The sequence below is a fragment of the Callorhinchus milii genome, unplaced genomic scaffold (assembly GCF_018977255.1).
Source record: "Callorhinchus milii isolate IMCB2004 unplaced genomic scaffold, IMCB_Cmil_1.0 Scaffold2, whole genome shotgun sequence".
Lineage (NCBI taxonomy): Eukaryota > Metazoa > Chordata > Chondrichthyes > Chimaeriformes > Callorhinchidae > Callorhinchus > Callorhinchus milii.
The window spans coordinates 119,734,104-119,752,716 of record NW_024704743.1 but is presented as its reverse complement, the minus strand read 5'-3'; the positions used below and the strand labels follow the sequence as shown (position 1 = coordinate 119,752,716).

General features: G+C 40.6%; 1 protein-coding gene and 1 non-coding gene across 2 annotated transcripts in view; both read left to right on the top strand.

Moving 5' to 3' along the window:
• LOC103179701 (vacuolar protein sorting-associated protein 13B) overlaps nt 1-18,613 on the top strand; it is a 481,880-nt gene that overhangs the window by 215,352 nt on the left and 247,915 nt on the right. The window contains 2 exon segments of the mRNA XM_007895087.2: nt 11,389-11,498; nt 13,787-13,934. Coding sequence (XP_007893278.2) covers nt 11,389-11,498; nt 13,787-13,934 — 258 coding nt within the window.
• On the top strand, nt 5,295-5,366 carry trnak-cuu. The gene has a single exon. It is a non-coding gene; the product is annotated as a tRNA-Lys (tRNA).

Here is an 18,613-nt window from a genome sequence, read left to right as displayed (position 1 = left end):
GAATCAATAGAATCATTCAAGAGGGAACTGGAGAAGCTCGTAACCAGGAAAAAACATTTAGGGTTTGGGGTGCGGGGCAGTGAGAGAGCTTGAGAGTAGGATGCAGGAAATGAAAGTAATTTAGAAAAACGGGGAGGAATGGCATAGACCCCACAGCTGATTGGCTGGACCCATCCTGTGCAGAACATTTCCATGTTTCTATTTTGAGATACGTTGGCAACAACCTTATAATAATAATACTTGCATTTGATACAACACCTTTCACGTCTTCGAGATGTCTCCAAAGCGCTTCACAGAATGTGCTGTCAAGTGAAGTAACTATATTTTGTGGGCGAAACGCGGCAACCAAATGTGCCCAGCAGTGTCCCACAAACAGTTGTGGACTGAGTGACCAAATAATTATTACTTTTTTATTATTTATGAAGAGATTATTACCCCCGGAAAAGCGATCTGCCAATCAACTAACAAGCGGGCGCAATATGAAATGCAAAGAATATTATTAGGTAAACGGAGGCGGGTGCCATAAGGAAACTTGCCTAGTGTTTCGCCCGGCCCAGGAATTGAACCCAGGTCCTCTTGCTTGCGAGACCAGGGCTCTAACCACCATGCTCCAGGACTCCAATCGCTATGTTGGAGCGTTCATTAAAATTAAAGTGGGGGATTGAAAAGTGCAGTATTGTGGTAAGTGTCGTGGTTCTGAGCGATCCGTTTGTCTGGAACAGCATGTTATTTGGATAGGATTCCGAAATTGTTGTCTGGTAGAACTTTATTGCAACCCCACTGTGATCAATTAACTTTTCAATTGCATGAGAGGATCAGGGTTTTTGTTTCATTTTATTTTCCCTTTCATTCAGTGATAGCAGATATGCTCACAGCACATTCAAGAGAGCAATGAGAACTTGTGTTTTTATAGTGTCGTTCACAGGAACTGTGTAACGGGGTCTGTCTAACATGATCCTACTGTCACCTGAGAACGTGCATTCCACATTTTCACAACCTTCAGTGTGAAGAAATGTTTCCTGATCTCATTTCTATGCGCCCTGATTGCAATTTTGAGATTATTTCCTTTTGTTTTGGGTCTCTCAAACCTCAAAGGGAGAGTCATTCACTATCCATCTTACCAGGTTAAAAGATCTTAAAAGTAGTTTCAAGATGTTCTCCCGACGTGAAAGGCACTGTAGAAATATATATTGTATTGCCATGGCACTATTCGAAAAGAGATGTAAGTTTCTCAAGGTGTCCTGGCCAACAATTCACCCAAATAAAATTGGTCATTCACTCCATGGCTGTTTATGGGAAATTGCTTGGTGCAAATTGGCTGCTGCGATTGACAACAAACCACAGACACTACACCTCACATTACAGTAAACTCCTGATAACTCGTCACTCCAAGGGAAAAGGGCTCAGTGATGAGTTATCCAGAGTTAGGCTATATATATTTATATATTTATATAATATCAAATTAAGTCAGGGTCGAGTTATCAGGAGTCAATTGCATATATCCTGAGAAGCGCTTTGGGATATCCTGACGTGAAAGGCGCTAAACCAAATGCAAGGATGAATGATTATTATTGCTTTTGTGTTTGGAGAGAGAGAAATGATGGTTTATCTTGTTGATATTGATTCCTGCCGCTTATCATAAATAATAACATAATAATCACCTCTGATATTACCTTTGCATTTGATGTCACGTTTTTCATTCAATGTAGTGATTGTATTTTGTTGGCGAACAGCACACAGCGAACCCTGTTAAATAATGAATGTGTCTGGACACTGGGTGGGTTTAAGCTTAGTTGGGAAGATTCCCCCCTCTCCTCCCCTCTTAAAGTGGGATTTAAAGCTAAAGTGGGAAGGATGCCGAGGGATTGAGGCAGGGAGTTCCAAAGATTAACTTAATTTGTGAAATTAAAACCGCTTTGCTTAATGCTTTGTAATTGCACATTGGGACTGTCAGTGGGACTTGCCAGGTCAACATTTGAATGCCTTTTTGGCAATTTAATGAAGCTTTGACCGCTTTAATCTTTGCATTAAATCTTGCATTTCATTTTTGTTCGTCATTTGTCATCCAAATGAGAACATTGTTCTGTGTCCTACGTGGGTTCTGGTCACTTCTGCAAACCCGACCGTGTTGTGAGAGAACACAAAGAACTCGCAATCCCCATGGCTCTTAGACCCATGCCCATTGGGACCATCCATCAGAGAGACTGACCGAGGCCCCCCTTTCAAATGCGTGCACAGATTGACTCAACTCTCACTGTTAGTCCTGCAGCAAGGAGGTGATCATGCGATCCACTTCACAAACTCAACAAATAAGTGATATAAAACCTGGAACCGACTTTCCACTTGGAACCGAGATAACACAAGAGAGCTGCGGATGGTCTGAAAGATTGCAGCAGAGAAATGGAATTGAAAAGCTAAACCTACTTTGACAAGTAAAATGGAACAGCAGCTTGCTGACCAAATGGACCTCTTTGTTCCTGTGTGGAAGACCACAGTCACCCACAGTGATGGCATTGGAAGGTGCTTGAGAGAAGTTGTTTGTGTTGACTGAAGAGAAAAGGATTCATTGAAGGACTATGTTAGAAGATTGGTTGGAAAGGTTTCAGTTTTTTGCACTTCAGTACTTACAAGGTTACAATAAAGTAACATTGCATTGCATTGCAGTGCCCTGCCAGCTGTGTAATGTGCTTTGGGACGACCTCCCGACGTGAAAGGCGCTATATCAATTTGAATTGAATTGAGAAATCCTTACATTTGTTACTGCCCTTTGCCTGGGCTTCACAACAACCAACAACAACTTGCATTCATACAGCACCCTTCACACAGGATAGGGTCATGGAGAACTGGAATAAACCCATTTCAAAGGAGTAGAATGGTAACCTACGAGTTGCTTGCATGTCTGAAACTGAATGGAGTCATTTATATTTCATCTCTATTTTTTGTTGTAGTTGCTGATTGATGACAGATGTCTGGATGCTCTACATCCTTTATAATAATAATAATCCTTGTATTTGATATAGCGCTTTTCACGTCTTCTAGACGACTCAAAGCGCTTCACAGAATACACTGTGAAGTGAATTGTTTGTATATTTGTGGGTGAAACGCGGCAGCCAATTGCGCACAGCAGTGTCCCATAAATAGTTGTGGATTGAATGATCACATTTTTTTTGAGGGCGTATTGCCCACAGAAAGCAGTCTGCCAATCCACTGACAATCGGGTTCCAACTTACTGCTGGGTAAAAATGGATGTGTGGAGTAAGGAAACTTACCTCAGGTTTCGCCCCACTCAGGAATCGAACCCAGGTCTACTTGTTTGTGAAGCGAGTGCGCTAACCACTCCGTAACAGGGCTCCAGGTATTTACAAAGGCGTCACTATTCCTATCCCTCCCCTAACCCCACACAGCCCCCATGGTCCACTCTGGTTTTCGGTTATACTTTTTTTTAAAAAGGTTGCCATTTTTTCTTTAAGAAAAGAAGAAAGACAGAGATCCGAAATCAATCTAATTTGTGACTAGTGCTTAGAGGTATGCAGAAAATTATGCTACCAATGACCTCATGGCCTAAAGGTTTCATAAATACATAGAAGCTGAACAGGTGTTTAGGCAGGTTCAACACAGATGTCTGGATTCAATTTAACGTTTGTCCATCCCAGATGATGGAAACTTAGCACCTCAATTAAAATTTAATAACCACTGATTTATAATCTTCCAAGGAGCTCAGATCTGTAGCAAAGTTCCAGAAATAGCACATAAATACTGCTTTCTTTGTGCTGGAGAGTCCAGGGCCATTAGCACTGAATGCTGGGTTGACTCACATACACAAACCTGCTGTAAATCACCGAAAGGGAAATATCGCGCTCTGCTTAATTTTAGCCTCGACACAGCCAAGGAAAAAAGTGTGCACTGTTGGTACGCCGTCTGCCAGAGTGGCTCAGTTCTGCACATTCCATGCGGGCGTTATAATTAACCAACCAACCCTGCGTACCACAAGCATTTTTAAGGTATGTCCCCAGGATTAGTAGAGTCTTGTGGCGTATTGGTTGGGGCACTCGCCTCGCACACTGAGTTCGATTCCCAGGCAGGGCGAAACGTTAGGCAAGTTTTCTTACTCCACACGCGTTTGTTTATCGAGCAGCAAGTAGAACCTGGTTGTTAGACGATTGACGATTGCTTTTACGGGGATAAAAATCCCTTTTTAAAAAAAGTTACTCAATCCACGATTGTTTGCGGGACACTGCTGTGCGCAATTGGCTGCGGCATTTATCCCACAAATTATACAGTCAATTAATTTCACAGTATATTCTGTGAAGCGTTTTGAGACGTCTCGAAGACGTGATAAGGCGCTATGTCAAATGCAAGGATTATTATTATTAGAATGAAAGCTGAAGGAGAGGTTACGGATCTCAATTGCCCGCATTAAAAAGGAAGCTTAACATAAACAGCTCCTGTCATTTTTGGAATATATTTGACAAGCCAGAAACATTTCCTTGTAAAGAACCAACTTTGCAAGGACAGAATGTCCTACATTTTATCTTGAACCATTGAACCAGACAGAAAAGGTCATTGACTCAATCTACATCAAAGTTCAAGCAACTGTGAAATCAGATTTTTTTTTCCCCTGTATTAAGACAAAAGCCTCAACTTGTCTTTGAAGCTTCTTCAAGCAAAACATCATAGATCAACAATTATTACAGCGGCCTGAAACTATAAAATAAAAGGGACACAGATGTAGGGAAAAGCACATCGCCTGAAAAGTCCGCTGCCGCATCCAAGAAAAGAAATTGAATTTTGCTAACTTGTCAAAAGATAAGGATGAGTTTTAAGTACACATTCATTTATCCCATTTGCATCTTTTGTGATCCTTTCCACTGTCCTTTTTTTTGGAACAGCCATCTTTCCATGACCACTGCTGTTACTGTACTATCAAGCGAATGATTGAAGACAACCCATGAAACTTATCTAGCGACCAAACTCTGTCTCCAAACTCTGTACCCAATTGGCTGCCGCATTTCACCCACAAAACACACAATCAATCCACTTTAGAACATATTCTGTGAAGCGCTTTGACATGATATGGCGCTATATCAAATGCAAGGATTATTATTATGGGTTCATTTTGATGATCAGAAATAGGCCCTGCAGCCCACATGACAAAAAGCATTCTGCCCCAACACTAGGTTTTCATTAAAAATATGAGGAGCCCTGGTGATCAGCAGATTAAAAAATAATATCCTTTAGTCACCATCACAAACATTAATAGCCTCCTTGTTCATCATTGATAAATGGTAAGTGGGGGTCCTGTAGCTCAGTGGTTAGAGCACTAGCCTCTTAAGCGAGAGACCTGGGTTCTATTCCCAGCAGGGCGAAATGTTGGGCAAGATTCCTTACTCCACACGCCTCTGTTTACCTAGCAGTAAGTAGGAACCCAGTTGTTAGTCGATTGGCGGATTGCTTTTCCGGGAATAATAATCACCCCCCCAAAAAAATAATAATTTAGTCACCCAATCCACAACTGTTTGTGGGATGCAATTGCCTGCAGAGTTTCGCCCACACATACACAGTCAATCCATTTTAGAATACATTCTGTGAAGTGCTTTGGACGTCTCAACGCTATATCAAATGCAACGATTATTATGGTCACAAATAACACCTGAGCGTTTTTCACTATAAAGGGTAAACAATTATCCTCAAAACTTGGCTGACATTGCTAAGACTTCTGTTGAGATCTCAACGCAGGGCTATAGTATTGGGAGTAGCCAGTTCACTCGCCAAGCCTGAAATAGAGTGAGTGTATTGTTAGTAACCGATATAACTATATATCAGTAGATAATTGTGAGTCTGGATTGACAATTGTTTCCCTAACCAGTCTTAACCAGTGGCTGAGAGACCACATTTAATGTCATAAAATGAAGCCAAGTAATGTATACATAGGTACAGTCTGAGACAGCGAACAATTTAAAAGTTGTTTAGCATTCCTGGAGCAGACTTAGCAAACCCAGAGCAACACCAGACAACCTCTTACACCGGTTCTTTGTTTTTTGCTTGTTTTTGTTCCCGATCCGGCGCTGGTCATGATGACTGTGTATTGTACACTGCTGTGGGGGAATTTCCATCTGCTCCTTCCATCATCTCTCGATTCAATTCCACAGCATAAGAAACCCCTGGAATGTTCATTATAAACTGGATTAATTAAATAGGACTTACTGAAAGTTGAGAAGTCTAACATGGGATATTAACTTTGTTATGCCAAACTGTAGCTCTATCGAAACAGAAAACGCTGAAAATGAACAGCAAAGCTGATCGGCATCTGACAAAGACACGTTAATGTAATGGTGCTTAGATTTGGTATAGCGCCTTTCAGGCCAGGAGGACATCTCAAAATGCTTTACAGGATATACTGTATGTATAGTGATTGCATATTTTGCAGATAAACTCAGCGGTCAATTTGCATACAGCAATGTCAGACAAACAGCCATGAAGTGAGTGACCAATTTTATTTGGGGATTGTTGACCAGGACACTGGGAGAAACTGCCTTCTCTTTAAAATAGTGCCACGGGACCTTTAATGTCTACTTGAGCAGGTAGACGGGGACCTCGATTAACGTTTAATCTGAAGGTCGACACTTCCAACAATGAAGCACACTCTCAGCACCACATTGGACTGTCAGTTCAAAGTCTTGATGTGAGGCTTGAACCCACAACTTTCTGACTCAGATTAGAGTGTTAACAACTGAGCCAGGCTGATGCACATTTCGAGTGTGACCTTTTTTAAAATACAGTTTGCCAATTTTCTTCTTAAATCCTAACTTGCTCGTCATAAATCTGGTCGTGAGCAGAGGAAAAAAAGGATCGTTAATTACAACGTTCACAACTCGTGTCACAGTCACACACACGGGCTGATACCATGTAATTAAAAATAAAGTTGATATCTTTGACCCACTGTAATAATAAAAATTATTATAGGGTGATGGTGGTAGCCATCTGGCTGATGTCCTGACCAGCAATCCGTCCTCCAGATGATAACATTTGATTTCACCTTCTCAAATCTGTTTATGGGACCTTGCTGTGTCCGAAATGATTGCTGACAAAAAACAGTCACAGGGTTTGGCAGTATTTATTTTTAGTCAGCCGTATGTCTGACACATGTGGAAACCCATCACTGTGCTTAAAAGTATCCAAACCAAACTGAGAATTCGATGCATCCCACCTATACTTGGAAATCCCTGAGATAGATTGTTGGAATGGAATGCGCTCTCTCTCTCTCTCCCTGGAGGGACACATCCTGCTTCCAAAATTATGGAACGTATGAGGTGCAGGTTGGCAAGAGCAAAGGCTTGGGGACCCCAGAGTGTGCGTTGGGGTACTGCTGGAGTCGAACCAGCTAAAACCGCATAGCTTGTCATTGATATGGTTTGGCAGTAGTTCCTGCAAAGCACGTTCAGATGTCTTCATGCGCTAATAAAAAACAAATTAGCTGCTCTTTAACAAATTTGGTGATAAATTATCTGTGGCACTGCTGGTTTTATTGTATATTTACTTAGAAATTCATAAATCCCCTTTTTCAACAAATTATAAGGTGTTTACTAGTTACACGGTAACGATTGTTTTTTTTTAACATTGAAATCAGTGGCTGAGAGAATACACTTATCAAGAAATGGTAACATAAATGTATATCATTGACTATGAAACATTCTCCAAAGGCTCCAATATAACCTGCATTTACAGCTCCCTCATTAATAGGAAATCATATACTCCCAATGTGTAATTAATCAGTCTTGCCATTGAGAGCCCATCTGTTTTCGATGCAAGTTCCTTTAAGAGATTTTAAATTTCTGTTTTCTTTCTCTCTCCCAGTGCCAGATAGAATGATTGCAAACGCATGAAATTAATTGAATATTTCATTGTGGTGTTTGGCAACAATTGCGTAGCAGCGGAACTATCTCTCATTCATTGAGAATGATTCTTCATGGCCTGGGTATAGCTTACGTTTTTAGAATGTGTCAAAGCATCATGCTTTTTTATAGAACTCGTATCAAGAGTGTACTGGTTGTTATAACATGCTTTATAGCATGCCCTCTTTTGATGAGATGTTGAACTGAGACCCTATCTGCCTGTTCAGGTGGATGTTAAAGAATCAAGTGCGCTCTTTGAAAAGAGAAGGGAATTTCCCGGTGTCCTGGCCAACAATCCCCAGATTAAATAGGTCATTCACTTAAAGACTTGATGTGGAACTGTGTGCAAATGCCTGGCGTGTTTGTTTACAAACACACAGTCACTACTCATCCCAGTCAATCCTGTGAAGTGTTTCAAGATATCTCGACCGTGTGATAAGGTACTCTTTAGACTTCCTACACGGACTGACCTGCTTCCTGCACATGTGCGAAGGGTCAGGAAGTCGGCCCATCAGCCACATTCAGTGTTTTCTTGCGCTAGAATAATCCTTGCATTTGATATAGCATTGGATCCCGGTGCTTCGAGATGTCCCAAAGTCTTCGAGACGTCACAAGTTGTTTCACAGAATATACTGCAAAGTGAATTGACTTTATATTTTGTGGGTGGCAGCCAAATACTCATAGCAGTGTCCCACAAACAGTCGTGGATTGAAGTGACCAATTTATTATTATTTTTTTTTGGAAGGAATTATTATTCCTGGAGAAGCGATCCCCCAATTGTCAACAACCAGGTTCCTGCTTACTGCTAGGTAAACAGAGATGTCGTGAAGCTCTGTACAAATGTACTCAAGTGCACCCACGGAGTGGGATTTATTGGTTTCCTGTTTTGCTGTATAATCTGGTCATTTAATCACAAGAATCCTGAAAGAAGATCTCATGCGTTGCCAAAGTTTTATTAAAAGTGGATAAAATGCAGACTTCATGCTGGCTGTGGTTTTTGCTGTGACCAGTGAAAACAAGATGATTGGGTGGCTATCTCCTGGGCATATCCTTTCTTTACATTGATGCAGCTGGTACAGGGCATTGTGTTACTGACATCTCAATGCCAGCACAGTGTGGCACCAATGCCATATGTGCAGACTTGCAGCAAAGTGGTCGATAGATCAAGAGAAGCTGCAGTGAATGCTGGTGGTAGGAGCAGCACGAATGCTTGCTTGTTTGAAGATTGTAATCCAATGTTCGGAGTGCTGGCGCTGTGCAACACTGCGGTATCCAAACACTGGGATCCAATGCGTTTGATACTCGGCAGCCCAAACTTTGGCTTGTTTGAAATAAAAAAATTAAAAATGAGTTATCGCTCGAACTGTCCAAACCCTCGCCAACAGAATAAAACCAAAGCCTTTGCTTCTTTAACATATGACACTTGAGCTCTTTCATTCGTGGGAAATGAATACTGTGAGAATTCCCTCATCCCTACAATGCCAATGAGTCATAGGTGCTTCACTTTTGTGAGAGACTATATTGAAACATGCCTCACTCATTCATATTTACTGTTACCTAAATACTGGGCTATATGTGTACAGTATATAATTTAATCTTATCTATGCTTTTAATAAGAACATAAGAAATGCCAGATGATAAAAGACCAAGGTGCATCTCATTTGCCTTCCACCTTCCTGTTGGTCCCATGCACCTATGTCCCAAACTACTTATGTATATATCCCATAATGTTATTTCCTAAAAGGAAACTAATCTGTGCTTCAAAGAATCAACACTTCCTGCTTCAACCGTCTCCCCAGGGATCCTGTTCCACAGGTTCACTATTCGCTCACTGAAATAGTGTTTGCGTAGATTTGTTCTGAATTTACCGCCCTTCGATCGCAGGCTGTGTCCTCTGGTTCTACTATTCTGGACAAGTTGAAACAGCCTGTCGTGATCTATATTATTTTGCCCCTTTAGAATCTTAAATCTTAATAATCATAAAGACCTGTTAGTATAAACTTGGTAGTTTTATTTGTGGCAAAACTTCTGTGTATTTAAGCACATTGTATTAATTGTAATTATGGAGGACAAAACACTGTTCTAACTTTTATTGGTGGTTTGAAGGCTATTTAAAAAAAAACAGTTTTGAGTCAGTCTATGATTTATGCAAGTATCAAATCAAAGTTCTGCCGTTGAGGTTGTGATACCTTCCAATGACGGAACATCACACAGCATCCTTTTTCTTTTCCTTCTGTAGCTCCGTCTATCTTGGTATGATCAGGTCATAACAACAATAAATAACATTTGTATAGCGCCATTCATGTCAGGAGGCCAGTCAGAGATCCGCTTCCGAGCTGGTGGTTGGGATCATGCGGGGTGGAGGGCGGGTTGGGGCGGGTTAGGAGGGTGACTGAAGGCATGGTTGAAGTGGAGGGTCTTGAGACGGGTCTTGAAGGAGTCATAGCCAAGATCACTGCTGGTTGGTGAGAGCTCTCTATCCTCACACAGAGCAGCTGAGATTGGGGTTCAGAGCGGCAGTCCAGTTCTGCAATCCTTCAATTAGTGGCACTGTCTGTGAGTGCTCCCAACTTGCAGGATCACAGCAGCACAACTTTGATTGACAATACAAATCCTTGCATTTGATATAATGCTTTATTGAGATGTCTCAAAGGGCTTCACAGGATATACTGCAAAGTGATGCTTCTGTGGGTGATTTATGGCATATGAATAAAACCTAAAGACAGATGATTCTAGGGAAATACAATTGAGGCAAAATAAATTCCATTCAGTATTGTAGTGACTTGATTATGATTTGTCCCGACAGGCAAGAATCACTCTCTGACTGTGAACTGCAAATTTTTGTCAAAGCTGTAATGCATAAATCTGTCCNTTTTTTTGAGGGATTATTATCTCTGAAAAATGATCCGCCAATCGACTAACAACTGGGTTCCTACTTCCTGCCAGATAAACAGGCGTGTGGAGTAAGGAAACTTGCCTAAGATTTCGCCCTGCCCAGGAATAATAATAATAATAATAATAATCCTTGCATTTGATATAGCGCTTTTCATGTCGGGAGGACGTCCCAAAGCGCTTCACAGAACACACTGTAAAGTGAATTGACTGTATATTTGTGGGCGAACGCGGCAGCCAATTGCGCACAGCAATGTCCCACAAATAGTCGTAGATTGAAAATGACCAATTTATTTTTGTTTTTGGTTTTGGAGGGATTATTATTAGGCTCTGTGTGGAGTAAGGAAACTTGCCCAAGGTTTCGCCCTCTGCCTGGAATTGAACTCAGGTCTCTCACTTGCAAAGCGAGTGCTCTAACCACTGAGCTACAGGACTCCACAAACTCAAATCAAACTCGCTTGCGAGGAGAGAGCACAAATCACTATGCTATGGCACTCCATTTTAAGGAAAAACAACCATGATGCAATATGTTCCTCAGAAACAAAAAAAAACTTGCACAATTAAACAATTGAACTTTGAACTCTTTTTTTCTCTCTCTCTCAAGGTGCTGTGCTTTTGGCTAGTGTGCAGGGAATTGCAATCAATGTGGACCCCATCTTCTACATGTGGCTTCTTCACCAGCCTCAGAAAGGGAATGCAAAACATGGGCAACAGGTAATGAGATCATGAGAAAACAATACTCTACTCTCCAAAGGGATCACGTTTTACAGAGTGAAACCTCTGTATTTAATTTCCTGCAGATTTTAGCTTCACGTTTCTTGTTCTGTAATCCTCAATGAAGCCAAAATACCGATCTAAAGTATTTCTGATTAAACCAGGCACTGTTAGTATGGTTTAAACAATTAGTATGTTTGTAATTTGCAAGTCACAAATTCTTTGTGCTCAAAGCACTGAATGTTGAAGCCAAATTATGAGAAGAACTTGCATTTATGTAGCACAGCGTTGTAAAGTGCTCTGAGACATTCCCTAATGTAAAGGGCATTGTGCAAATGTAAGTTGTTGTTGATGCTGCATTGTCTAAGGTGCCTTCCTTCAGATGAGACTTTATACTGAGGGCCTGTCTGCTTGTTCAGGTGGATATTTAAGTTCCACGGCACTGCTCGGAAAGAGAAGGGAATTTCTCTTGGCGTTCTGACCAACAATCTTCCAGATGAAAATGGTTATTCATTTCAAAGCTGTTTATTGCTATGCGCAAATGGGTTCCTGAATTACAAATACACAGTCAAAAGGCTTAACTGAACATTTTGTGACACATTTTGTTTGTAAGCTGCAGTTCCATCCACTATATTGCATCTGATTGTTGTAATTTCTTGCCATTAAATTCAACTTTTGATTGTTGAGCAAGTTGTCATTCTCTTGTGATTCTTCCTCAAACAGATGGTTGTCAAAAAGACTTTTGTGCTACTCTCAGTTAACCTTGCACACTTTTGTATCATCTTTAGATGAATCCTAGTAAAACATGATTCCTGGCTGCACAGAGAGTAATTTTTCTTTGATAGATGAGTGGAACTGAATGGCCATTGATATGTTTTAAGCCTTTGAGAAATAATCTGAGGGGCTTCTACTCATGATTTAAATGAATCTAATGCTTTAAATAATAATCTTTGGTTGATGTAGTGTCTTATCACGTTGTTGAGATGTCTCGAAGTGCTTCACAAAATATACTGTAAAGTGGTATAACTGTGTTTTATTGTAGGTGAATGTGTTAGCCAATTTGCACACAGCATTGTCTCAGAAACAGCCATGAAGTGAATGACCGATTTATAATGGAGTGTTGCTTTTATGTTTAATATTTTTCTTTCAATGATTTTGGCCACAAATCTGACACTTCTGACAATGTTTATTTTTCTTTTATACTTTTGAGTATTCAGTCTGCTTTTTTGCAAATAATTACTTTGCACTTTTTATATTGCGGCAAAGTAAATTGTTTCTTAGAAATAGTTTGCAAGATTTCTATTAATCTGTGAAAATCCCACTGGTGATAGACAACATTCTTGATGTATTACAGCATATGAATGTTTTATTGATACTGCTGGAGTGCATTTTAGAAGCTTTGATAAAGAATTTGTCCCATTATATGTACCAGTTACAAAAGATATTGGATACGAGCTTTAGAGCTTTTGGCGTTTCACTTACATGTCCATGTGTGAAAATGTGGCCGTTCAAATGTTGTGCATGAAAACATATGCATTGCTTATGCCTGTGCCAAAAAGTATGGACCCACCCAGAGTTTGCCTGGCATACGTACAGTACATTAATTACATTTTATTTACCACTTAATCTGGTCACAGTCTGGACGGCAGTGTATTGCGTTACAGTAAAAGATTGACTCTGCAATGCCTATCTGTATCAAAACATCGGTTTCAATAGAACAGCACTGCCTTTTGTAAAGAGATAAGAGTGAATATTTTAACCAATTTACTGTACTTGAAATAATAGTTTGACCTACAGTTACTCAGAGGATTATATACTATTTATATACATTTAGTAGATTTTTAATTGAATGTACATAGGTTTACTCATGTTCTGAAGTTTTGGTATGCAATAGTTTATATGGTATTTTTAGATTTGGTCAGGTAATAGACCCTGTAACCTGGAATCAGGACAAGCTTCACAATTCTTGGAAGCTTTTGTACAACTGGTACATAAAAAGGAAATGACCTTGTTAAATAACAACCAAAATGATAAAAATAACAACAATCCTTGCATTTGGTATAGCGCTTTTCACATCAGGGGCGTGTCCCAAAATGCTTCACAGGATATAATGTCAAGTGTAGTAATTGTGTTTTTTGAGCAATTCCGTCAGCTAATTTGCATATAGCAGTGTCCCACAAACAGTCGTGGATTGAGCGACTAAATTAATATTATATTTTTAAAAAACGATATAAATACCAGTGAATTCTGTAAATCTTTCTTTTCTCCCCTTCCTTCCCCATTTCCAGCAGCCTGCAGGAGCTGTTCAGTTAGTGATGCCAGCAGCGAGGAAGAGGGATGATGAGATATCTGTTGGAAGCACGCCTTTGGCAATGCAACAGTCGAATCAGGCCTCGGAATATGCCAGCAGCCCTGTCAAAACAAAAACCATCACAGGTAGGTTATTTTAGATGTAATTTCGTAACTCACTTCATGAATCAATCAGCTGTACAAACATTCGGATGTACTTGACAGCACACCAAAAGCAGTGATCCAAACTGCAAGTTACACAGAGGATTATATACTATTTATGTACATTTAGTAGATTTTTAATTGAATGTACATAGGTTTACTCATGTTCTGAAGTTTTGGTATGGAATAGTTTATATGGTACTTTTAGATTTGGTCAAGTAATAAATAAAGCTGTACGTATATGTACATGGCCTGAATATCGAAGTTATATCGACCGGTTTTATTGAGGGGTTGGTGAAAGAGAAAGGGTTTAACACATTTAATATTAACCACATTCAACAGCAGTATCTTGTACTTATATATTGCCTTTTACATGTCTGTGAGTGCTGTGAGCTGGAAAGTTATCTGCATCCATAAGAATGCTTGTGGGTTCACTGATTCATAGCATGTCAGGCAGATGCCCTTTCAAAACCCACCCAAGATGAGTAATCCTTTCATGTAGTTAACCTTGGATTTAATTTTTAAAGGCTACATATATTACATAGATTTCGATAGACAACACAGCAACAGGCCATTAAGCCCAACTACTCCGTACTGGTGTTTATTCTCCACTTAGGGTTGCTTACCCCTTCCCATACCTTCCTATTCCTCACTCTCCCTCGTGTTTATCTAGCTTCCTTTTAAATGCATCTGCACTATCCGATTCAGCCAGTACTCAGGGCATCGAGTTCCACATTCTCACTGTCCTTTGAAGGTCTTTTTAGTCTTACCTAGTCTTATATTTGTGTTTTCTGGTTATGGACTTTCCTGGTTAAAAGAAGAGGCTAGTTTAAAAATGAAGGATTCATAATGATAGTGTTCAAATCCAACATTAACCACTTAAAGGATTTCTTGTCTTGGGTGAGTTTTGAAAAGGTGGTTGAGAGAAACCCCAACAATCTATCTGTCTGATATGAAGCAGTGAACCCACAAGCAGCCCTAACCTTTATCAAAGAATTACACAGCACAGAAGGAGGCCATTCAGCCCATCGTGCCTGTGCCAGCTCTTTGAAAAGAGCTATCCAAATCAATCCCACTCCCCTGCTCTTTCCCCATAGCCCTGCAAACTTGTCCTCCCCAAATAATTATCTATGGAGAGGATAACTTTCCATCTTGTGTGTATTCTGTTGCAACGCCAATTGAAACTAGGAAGAAGATCTGCAAAAGAAATCATAATGATAATAATTCTTGCATTTAATATAGCGCCCTATTACACTGTTGAGACGGCTCAAAGCACAGAAACAGAATATACTAAACGCTAGAATAACAGACGTCTCAAAACAGAATGTATTGTAAAGTGGATTGACTATACTTTTTGGAGTGAAATGCAGCAGCCAACTGGGCACAGCAATGTCCCACCAACAGTCGTGGATTGAGCGCCCCATATTTTTTTTAGGGCAGGGGGTGGAGGAGGGATTATTTTAAGTTATTAGTAATTGTTTGACCACTGTCTGCCAATCTGATCACTGTGCTAGTGAAGCAAACCAATTTCTACAGCAATAAAACAGGCAATTTAAAGCACTGCTTGCACAGCTGCTATGGTCATACAGTTCTTGTATTTATAAAATTGTTGAGCTTTAAAGAAATATTGAGCACAATATTTCTTTTTTTCATAAATCCTGTCAAAATTTCCATCTCCCGCGTGCCTTATTTACGAGACGTTACGATACACTAAACAAGGGCCGTCTTTTGCACTGGCTTGTGTCAGTCAGCACTCGGTATGTGAATGCACATTATTAACTTTTGTAGATGTGATTGAGAAAGAGCTTTTTAATGGATGAGATGATTTACTCAATACGGTAGTGGGTAGCATGTAAATATTAGCTCTCCACAGTCTGGAATGTGTCAATGTAATTCCAAACTGCCATCAAATGGTTAATAGCTTTCACGTTCTTTCTGAAAAAAACTTTTAGAATGATTTCATGTCCTCTAAACCTTCAAAGTGATTTCTCATCAGAATTCAAGTTCATTTCAAAAGCTGCCCGTCTATATCACTTCAGATCCATAACAGAGCAATTTTGAGGTTTCAGTTTAACTTGTTAACTGACTTCCTCTCCCAAAAATGGTTCAGTCACTTATTTTCTGTTGAAAATTAACATCCAGGACACTACCTGCATTTGTAGTTCATCTTCTACAAATAAAAACATTTTAATTCTTAGTAAATCGGCAATCATTTACCAAAACCTTCACCAAATTACATTCTGTTCTCTTGCCAAATATATGGAGTGCTTTATAAATCGAGAGTCTTGTCTATGCCCTCTGCATATCAACAACAAGTTACATTTGTATAGCGTCTTTCAGGAAATTGAATTCATTTAAACTTTTGATTAAGAAGATTCAGAATTTAGCTGCTCTGAGTCTCGAGGTTGCAAAGGAGAGGTGTAGGTGAAGAAGGCCCTTCGGCCCATTTATTCTCATCCTTCCAGATTGCCCACTCTTCAGTCAACTTGTTAGAAATCGTAGCTGTATGGTTCTCTGCTCAGATCACATCTAGAATACTCTGTCCAGTTCTGGTCAAAGCTGTGACAGACTATTATTGCTGTAGAGCTAGTGCAAAGGAGAGTAAAGAGAATGATCCCTGTTGAAGGAATGAGCATTTGTATAGCGTCTTTCAGGAAAGAAAAGGTGAACACTTGAATTCATTTAAACTTTTGATTAAGAGGATTCAGAACTTGGCTGCCCTGAGTGTTAGAGGAATGAGCTATGAGCAATGGTAGACAAGATGGGGTTCTGCAGTCTTGAAAGAAGTCTCAGAGGAGATTAAATGGGATTGGAAAAGTAAACATAAAACAGTACCTTTATCCAGAACTCTGCAGCCTGTGTCCTCTCCTGCACCAGGCTCTGTGACCATATCACCCCCATTCTTGCCCAACTCCACTGGCTTCCCATCACACAGAGGATACAGCTCAAGATCTTGGTCCTCACTTTCAAAGTCCTCCATGGCCTTGCTCCCCTCTACCTCTGTGACCTCCTAACCCCCTAACAACCTGCCCGTTCCCTCCGCTCAGCAGGCTCTGGCTCCATTGGCAGGCTCCATTGGCGGGCGGACCTTCAGCCACTCTGCCCCCGCCCTCTGAAACTCCATCCCATAGTCCCTCCACCTCCCCCCTTGCCTCCTTCAAAACCCGTCTTAAGACCCCCCTCTTTGACTGTGCCTTCGGTCACCCTACCTCTCACCCTGTCCTCCAGCCTCCCCGATCCCGACACCCAGCTCGGGTCCGAAACACTAATTGTTCAGTGCCTTGGGACGTCCTCCTGACGTGAGGGGTGCTATACAAATGTAATTTTGTTGTTGTATAACAAAAGGTCATAGGTTTAGAATTGCAAAGGACAGACACCAGGAAGTATTTCTTTACCCAAAGGGTGATCAATGCCTGGAACAGGTTGCGAGGAAAGATGGTTGCGGTCAGGATGCAAGACTTGGTGCAGTGATGGGAGGTTGGTAGGGAGGTGGGTGTTCAGGAGAATGAGATCAAAAGGACTAAAGGGCCATCTTAATCCAAACCTCTCTTTGTGACCTTGTGCCTGTCGTAGCCTCTGTTTATGTGTGAGGCTTGATTGTGTGTGTTGGCAGATTATTTGACTCCAGGCAGCATCACAAATACTGTTGTTACCCATGTCCATATATACAAATCGTTACCAGAGTTTACCATATTGGGATTTGCTAGTTTGTTTTTTCCTAACCGAAGGGGCAACAAACCCAATTATAGGGCTCCAATTGCCATCTTGACTGTTTAAACACAGCAGAGGCAGAGATTTGAAAGTGGGCATTTTGTTTGTCTCTGCTCCTCTGACCAATGCGATTTCCCACCAAACCTCTTTGTTGTGGAAAAAAATGTTCAATCATACATTTCCCCTCATCCCACCCGAAAATCGGAATTACACAGTTTGAATGGTTTGAATTCCCTCTATGAATTTGCTGCTAATCCTTATTCTAAGGGTAATGTTGCCCTCTTACCCCCTCCCCTCCCATGTGTAACCTAATTTTGCCCCCTGATTATTTGGGGTCAGTATTTTCATTGGTTTGTCATGCTCTGGGAGAAAGATGCTGGGAGTGTGCTTAATGTTAGGAAACTTACTTCAATTACTCTTCGCCAGCTTTTCTCTGGATCAAATCTAAACTAGTCTCTTGGGACATTACAGAAACCCACCTTGGTCACATAAGTGGATTTCTGACCTTGGTTTGGTTCAGGCAGTGCATTGTTGAATTTCAATTCCTGTTCTTCCTTTGTAATTGTATGTGCTCAGAAATCGTTTGCTTTGAGATGTAATGAGAATGTGCCTTCACTCTGACTGACAGCATCTTTTCCTCCCTCCGTTGACTCTGTCCGTCCATTCTTTCTTTCTTTCGTTCCTTCTCTCTCTCTCTCTCTCTCTCTCTCTCTCTCTCTCTCTCTCTTTCTCTCATTCTGTCTCTTTCCCTCTCACTCTCTTTCTTTCTCTTTCTCTCATTCTGTCTCTTTCCCTCTCACTCTCTTTCTTTCTCTCTCTCTTTCTCCCTCTCCCACCACCCCCCAGAAGTTAATAAATAAATTTGATAATAAATTTGGGAAATAAACATCCTGTGTGGTCGAGTTATCATGCCATTGAGGAAAAGGGATGTTATTTTTGTTTTGTTTTTGATC